This window comes from Limulus polyphemus, unplaced genomic scaffold (genome assembly GCF_000517525.1).
Source record: "Limulus polyphemus unplaced genomic scaffold, Limulus_polyphemus-2.1.2 Scaffold1919, whole genome shotgun sequence".
Classification (NCBI taxonomy): domain Eukaryota; kingdom Metazoa; phylum Arthropoda; class Merostomata; order Xiphosura; family Limulidae; genus Limulus; species Limulus polyphemus.
Genome location: NW_013667529.1, coordinates 33,330 through 41,204, shown reverse-complemented (window position 1 = coordinate 41,204; position 7,875 = coordinate 33,330). Strand labels below are relative to the sequence as shown.

Genomic DNA, 7,875 nt, shown 5'->3' with positions numbered 1-7,875 from the left:
CTAAACTGAGGTTTTTACAAGACACTGACATGAATGATGCAAACAAAAACTAAAAGATCTATTGGTGCAGACACTCTAAACTGAGGTTTTTACAAGACACTGACATGAATGATGCAAACAAAAACTAAAAGATCTATTGGTGCAGGCACTCTAAACTGAGGTTTTTACAAGACACTGACATGAATGATGCAAACAAAAACTAAAAGATCTATTGGTGCAGGCACTCTAAACTGAGGCTTTTACAAGACACTGACATGAATGATGCAAACAAAAACTAAAAGATCTATTGGTGCAGGCACTCTAAACTGAGACTTTTACAAGATTTAAATGACTAAAAAATATCTGTTGGTACATGAAAAGTGTTCACATTTTAGGACTGTGAATGTGTATCAAATAGTATCTTGATAAAAAATTCATTGTGACTTTATTACAACTAGGGTGGTCTCTTGTGAACAGATACCACATATGAAGTCCGTGAAGTCTCCACAAACGTTAACACTTTGTAAGAGCTTATATATTCAAACCATGAATCAGTTTTATGAGTGATTATAAATTTTGTAGCATGATGAGAGCTTCACCGTGTTTTAAAGTAATGCCAGAATACAAGTCTTAGGTAAAAAGTAAATAATTTGTTAGTAATTTTGTCGTGTTCACTGTGAATGGCTGTGGTGGGAATTGTATTCAACAGATTACACGTGAGAGCTATTTGAGAATTATCTTTGTCTAAATATCCATGGATAGCAATAGATTCTAAGTGAGTACATGCTAGGCAACACAGTAGTGTTTTGGTCAGCTTGAGTAATGTGTTGTTACAGCAGATTAAAGCTTCTTACCACACAGCATGTATGACCCAAGCTTTGTTTTAAAGTAATAATATTATTTTCTTAGAATATAGCCCACCCAGAACTTAATTCTATAAAACATTTTCATGTCATTTCATATCAATGAAACTTATTTATTACAAATACTGCAGGTAAACAAATTAAATAATGAGGTTTGATGTATGTAGATACCACCGCAGACCATGACTGATCCACACCAAAAGGCATGATGATGGACAATGTTACAGGCCAAATGTTGCTCTCCTTCATGTCTTCAGACCCTCACATGTTAATCATTTGAAGATATACAGAAGCTGCTCTTATCTGTGAACAGTACAGGGGCCCACTGCTAAAGAGTCCAGGTGACATGTTTCTGGGTAAGTGCCAGCTGGGTTGTTTGATGCCTTGGAGTTAGTACAATGGCTTTAACTGATATCCTGAACCTAAGCATAGCCTCATGGAGCTTGTTCCTGACTGTTGAGTATGATACAAACACTCCAATGGCTTGCTGAAGCTCATTCCTGAGGCTCCTAGTGCTCCTGGTGTGGTTTCTAAAGGCTAAGTTCTACAGACACTAGTCATCTTCTGTACCTGTTGCCCTTCTGTTACTCTGGTCTGGCCACTTGGTGTATTTTCATTTGGCCTGGTATTTGTACCACAATCTACTGGCCACAAATTGTGCCACCCCCAAGACCTGTGCCACTTCGGCCTGGATGCAGCCACCACAAAGCAGTGTGACAGCTTTGCAAACTTTAGTTTCAGTTGATTGGTTCTATCAGCATGCACACTCTTTTCAAATGCCAATACCAGCAAAAAAATTCATAAACCTAGCATTATCTCAACAGTAAACAACTTTCCTAATTATCTGAAATTACCCTTTTACTTTGCAGAATTTGGATCATTTATCATAAAGGACTATTACATAAGGAATCATTGGTGCATAATCTTGCAATCCCTAGGTAGGATTAGTGTAATCCTGTATTACAAGCATGGTAAATTTGAAAATAAAAATTGATAACAGACAAATTTAAACAAACCTCATTATCCTTTAAGTTTTGTGAGTAATGTAATTTGAAAGGTTAAACTACACTTTCCAGTTGTCATTCCCTACCTGAGTTTTTGAAACAATATTGGAGATAAATTGCACATAACATTTGTGGTAACCTGTTGTAGTTAAGAACATTTATTTCAGAACAACAGCAGCAACTTATTCAGGTCAAGGGTGGTGGTACATCTTCACCATCTGCAATCATAAGAATCTTGCAAACTCTTAACTGCTGTTTATTCTCACTTCTACTCACAATATCAATACTGTAAGCATTCACTGCAACTCAATGACAATTCATGGTGAACTATTCTTCTAATCAGAACATGTTTTTTAATTCTAGTGGATACACATACTCCTTTGTATAGTTAGGACACGTAAACTTGTTAAGTTATAAACAACTGCTTATTTTTGGTAATTACATCTTTAAGGTAAAACTGTGTTTGAAAGACTAGTTACATTTTTCTTAACATACATAGAATGTTGATCTGTGTATGGTAAATTCACTGTGTTAGATTGTTTACATGTGGTCCTAAGCTTGGCCTCAGACATGCCTATTTTCACACCTGGTCAACTTGCTGAACAATTTTTTTAACATAACTTTCTGGCAGGTTGGTCATGGGTGAAGACAGAGATACTGAAACCTCTGATTTCTCTTTTCCATTAATGGGGTTTTCTTGATGATGTGGCATTCAAGGATCCCTAAAAGAACATAAGGTTGAATATAATTCCAGGTAAAGTTAGATATTGCTCAGATTTTTGCATAAGTGTTTGTATTGTGAACTCATATCAGAATTTTGTCAAGTGATGTCCACTCTCAGTAGCCTAATACAGTTAAGCCAACCTTGAAAAACAAAGAGAAAGTATCACAATTTTCTGTTCGATCACAGAGTTCCCTGGTGATTTGTTATATAGTGTTTTTATTCAATAAAAGTTTGTGTCAGTCTTTTTCATTTGCAGTCAATTCAAACTTATTGGCATTTTACAATGCAAACCTTACTGAATATTCCATTATTATTATAGTCTAGTAATTCACCCAGTGATTAAGTTTATTTTACAATACCACAAAGTATTAAATTTGTTAGTTTAATGTTGCAGCTAAACTATTACACCACAAACTAGTTATATGGTTGCAAACTTTTTGGAGTTAAAGACAATATCATAGTTTTTTAAAAACAATTAGAAAATTTGGATTCAATAAGGGAATTGAGTATGGGATGTCTAAAGCTCAATAACCCGACTCTTCTGTAACTCCAATATTGATATTTATGATCATAGTCTATTAGGCTGTTTACTTTTATAACTTAGAGGACAATTTTACTTTTCTTAATGATTTTTACAAACTAATATTTCTTTAAACCAAACTATTGATTTATGTGCTAATTAATTTTTTCTTTTATGATGTAATAAACAATACATTAAACTACCAACAATATGGTTAAGCTGTGATGAAAGAATTAGCACAAAGGATCACCAAAAAATTAAATAAGTTTCGTTTCAAAAAACTCAGAAAATTGAGAGCTTTTGAAGAGTTGACTCTCTGAAAGCTCTCAAATTTCTCGGTCTTTTGAAAGCAATGTATAGTGGTTAATTTGTTTGTGCTTTGTTAAAAAACAGTGGCTTAAATAGTATTTCAATACATTTTAAGTCACTTTATTATAAATGGTATAAGGATTAATCATTTGTTGTTTTCATTCAAAAACATAGGTTAGTGATTTTTTAAACCATTTTGAATAGTAAATATGAAATTTACAGTGGAACATGAACACGATTTTAAATCTGAAAACTTACCGCTGTCCCACTTGGATCTCCTTGCAATGCAAAGAGACATATGTATGTCCTACCACTTGGTGCCTATCCACAAAAATAAATGAATACATGCTAATAAGACAGGAAATTAAATTAAGCAGTCCAGCACATGCTGTTAGATAGTATAGTGCAGCAAGTTCTGACAGTTTTAGTATAAGTAGAGTTTAGGATGAGCAGTAATGAAAGATTTATGAGTCTTGTTATTACCAGTTTGAAGTCTGTCATAAACCTGTACAATATTCTTCTTCAGGAGAATAAAAAAGGTTTGCCTATATATTCCAACACACTCATTAAACATAACCCTTTATTCTCCTGAAGAAGAATAGTCAACTATTTGAAAGCACTTGAGTTTTGGGTTTTGTTTGAAAACCATTTCAACTTTTGTTTGTGATCTTGTGTGCTAACTTCTTAATCAGAATAAACTGATACAGTTCAGTTAGCTTTTCCATTTCTCATCACTTGTAAACTTGGTCTTTTTTTGTTGTTTTGATTTACTTATGGACTATTTTTCAAATGGAAAAAATAATGGATATTTAATTCATGGCTAAAAACAATAATGACTTATATTTCTTTAACAGATTATTTCCAGTCTTGATTATTGAGTTTTGAATCAGTAAGAATGATGGTAAATCAAAGAAGTGTTAGGAACAAGGATAGATGCTTTTTCAACAGAATATTTCCAGTGTTAGCTATACGGTTTGAATAAGTTGAAAAGAGGTATATGTTAAGCAAGTGTCTATGATAAATAAGGATAAATGCCTTTGTAACAATTTTTCTACAGCCTCAGATATACAGTTCTAAAGTTATAAAAATGACAGTGTGTGTGAAATATGTGACTAGAAACAGTAAAGGTACATGCTTTTTTGATGATATGATTTTTAGTCATACATATATATCATTTTTAGGCAGTAGAAATTATGGTATACTAATGTAGTCTATAGGAATAATAATTAAATATGCTTAATTTTAGATTGTATTAAAAAGTATGACGATATACTTAGCTTATTACTAGTAAATTTACAATACATGCATATTTTTAACATAAATAAGGTCCATCTTTAGTTACCTAGTCTTCAAGCAGTGGAAATTATCATACATGAAATTTATGGCTAGGAACAATATAGAAAGATGCTTCCTTTAACTTTTATAATTTCCAGTTTTAATAATCCAGGTTTTAAAAAAGTAAAAATCATGAAATGTTAAAGTTGTGGCTAGAAAGAATATGTTGGATACAACACGTATGACTGTGTTATCCATTTATAAAGAAATTGTGGTGTTAAACTTATAGCTAGAAATAACTAACTAACATATACAGTTTTACTTTTAGTTATCCAACTGACAAAGTAGGGCCACTCCTCTACAAATCCAATGGTTCTCTGGTTGATCAGTTGGTAGGCGCATAGAGATGACAAAATTTGTTGAATGGCCTGTTGTAGAAAGAGTTCCCCTTCTTTCACTGGTCTTGTAGACTGGACACAGGTAACTGGGGGTTTGTTGACACTCTAATTTATGGACAGGTTTTAGCCATACCTGAATCCAAAAGAAATAGAATGTGAGGAATTCAAAGCTACCACATTTTCAGACTTCAGTGTTAAGGGAGTCAGGAAAAATAGAAAAGGAAATTAATAATCCAGCCTAGTGATCATATAAAATTTACTGATGTAACTAATCTTGCCTATAGAAAAATTTCAGTTACTTCTGTAGTCATAATAATTATCAACTGAAAGTCCTAACTTTTCTTTTAAGTAACTTGTTGTCACATTTGTAGCCAGAGAATACCTGCCCATTAATACCCTGTAGCCACATTATAGTTAAAAGCAATGTCTACTGATTGTTTAAACACTGCCCATAGTAGCAATTTATCTACATCAATAACCAGAAAAAATAACGCTTAGTGACAGTTCTAAATTTCACTATAAGTGCTCAGTAGCCACATTAGTAGCCAGAAAATGTACCTAGTGATGGTCCTGAACTTACCTATAAGTACATTCCAACCATATCAGTAGGCAAAGAAAAAAGTTTCTTAACCTTGCTAGTAATATGCTTCATATATATCAGTAGACAGAAGTATCTACTGTTTTTTCCAGCTATGTCTAAGAGAACACTATAACAACATTTGATAAAGTAAGTGTCATTCATTAATTAACACTTCAGTCACTTTTAAACCCATAAGAAATATAAAATGAATACTAATCTTGCCTATAAGTAACATGTAGCCAGAAAAAATAGCTACCAAGATTCCCAATTTGGTTTATATTTACTCTTTTGTAGCCACATTAGTAGCAAGAAGTATCAACCAACTGTTGTAACCATGCCCATATCAGTAACATGAAGTAGTACCTGATGATGGTTTTAAACTTGCCTATAAATAACATGAAGCCACATCATAAGCCACAATAGTAGATGGTTCTAACCTTGCCTTTACCAACATTTCAACCTCACCTGTAGCAGAAGAAATATTTACGGAGATTTTAGTCAAACATACTGTACAGAGGTGTAGGAGGCAAGTTAAAAGTGTGTGTGGGGGGGAGGCAAGGTTTATTTGACTGAGTGAATTGAGGGAACGTGTGCCACAGGCACTTCCATTACTGCCGGGGTGCAGGACTTGCCTCAGGGCCCTGGAAGCTCTTGGGTTCTGGATTAAATCTTATGTATTCTTCTGCTTTTCCTGGGAGTAATTTTCCTAATACTGATGCATTTTCACAGGGACAGATTGAAAAATGAGGAGGTCCGGGTCCCCCACTTCCTATGCCACTGCTTTACTGCACTTCAAATAGTGCTATATTACTTACAACTGCTAGCCATGTAGAAAATATGTGCAAAAAGAATTCAGACTACTAACCACTGGGAGTTGGTCAAAGAGAACTTTTGGAAGAGATTCTCCTAGTTGCCATTCTTCGTGATCCCATCTAGCCCCATCCAAAAAGAGTCCTTGGACATATACACCTGAAATACAAGTATTTAAAAATTAGTTGACATCAGACTAATATGAACCACAAACACAAATAATTGTACTATTTTATTAGGTAAATATGTGGTATATAAAGATACCATGCATTTCTACCTTCCTATTGTGATATGGTATAATTATGGGTTCATCAGTTATTCAGTACGTGTGCAGTTTTTACATGACATGACAAAGAGGTTAAGTCAATGTCATCCTAGTTGCTTTTTTTTCTTGCCATTCTCTTGATGTCATCTCTGTTCTACTCATTGGAGGCATGGCTGTATTGCTGCATATTGTGCAACATTATACACTGCTGTATACTTTAACAGTAGGTCATGTGGTATCTTGAGCCCCCATCCATGGTTGAATAAGTATGACTAGTTATGCAGGTGGAGATGGGTGCTCTGGGTAAATCAAACATTACCTGCAAAGTAAAGAACATTGAGGTTAAACAATGTGGTAGATGATTTCTGCCTGATCAATGGAAGATATCTCATCCAGTAAAAACAACCATTCCCCATTTGTGAAAACAAGCACACACACATTATGCAGTTGAGTATTAATAAAGACTGTTCATTCTGTATAATATTTTGTACCCAGTATCTTTCCTTCTTAGACTCAGCTATTCAGCAATTCAGTACTACTTTGTAATAAATATCTTGTCAAACTTTCTGTTCAGTGAACCTATCCCATTGCTCAAAAGTTCTCAGCAACCTGAAACCTCACAAATATAACTGAAATGCCTATCTATCAGCAAACAACCTTTTGAATCTTTGAAAGCCTATAACAATTTGCATATAACTTCCTGATTCAGTGCTGTCCTCTATACAATAACTTTTTTGCTTGCCACTAATTTTTAGACTACCACCTAAAGTTATGTGTTTCCACGTGATATTGCTGCACTGTTGCATACAAATAAGCAGACAACAACCCTCTTAGTAAAACTGGCCCCTTCTATACTGATTGTTCAATGGTCACTTCGAGATTAGGCAAGTGGGAAGTATGAGAAGAGATAAGTATCTATCAGAAATACATTTTCAGTATTGGAAAACATTTGCTTCCAATAGTGAGATGTCCACCTTGGTCATCCAAAATCACAGAGCAAAAGATCACTGTAGGATGTGAAGAAAGGTCTCCATGGTAAATTAAGGTAGGTCGAGATACTGACAGAGATGTGAAAGATCTAGGGCCATACACCAATTCACAATTTTCCTGGGAATGACAAACAGACAGGAATAAAATCCTGGAGAAGG

General features: G+C 34.2%; 1 protein-coding gene across 1 annotated transcript in view; it reads right to left on the bottom strand.

Annotated features, from left to right (window-relative positions):
- Positions 1-857: 857 nt before the first annotated feature.
- Positions 858-7,875, bottom strand: part of LOC106465355 (dynein heavy chain 7, axonemal-like) — a gene marked incomplete at its 5' end in the record, with an annotated part of 38,125 nt that continues 31,107 nt past the window's right edge. The window contains 3 exons of the mRNA XM_013925573.2: positions 858-2,568; positions 4,997-5,205; positions 6,518-6,621. Coding sequence (XP_013781027.1) covers positions 4,999-5,205; positions 6,518-6,621 — 311 coding nt within the window. The remainder of the gene's footprint in view (positions 2,569-4,996; positions 5,206-6,517; positions 6,622-7,875) is intronic.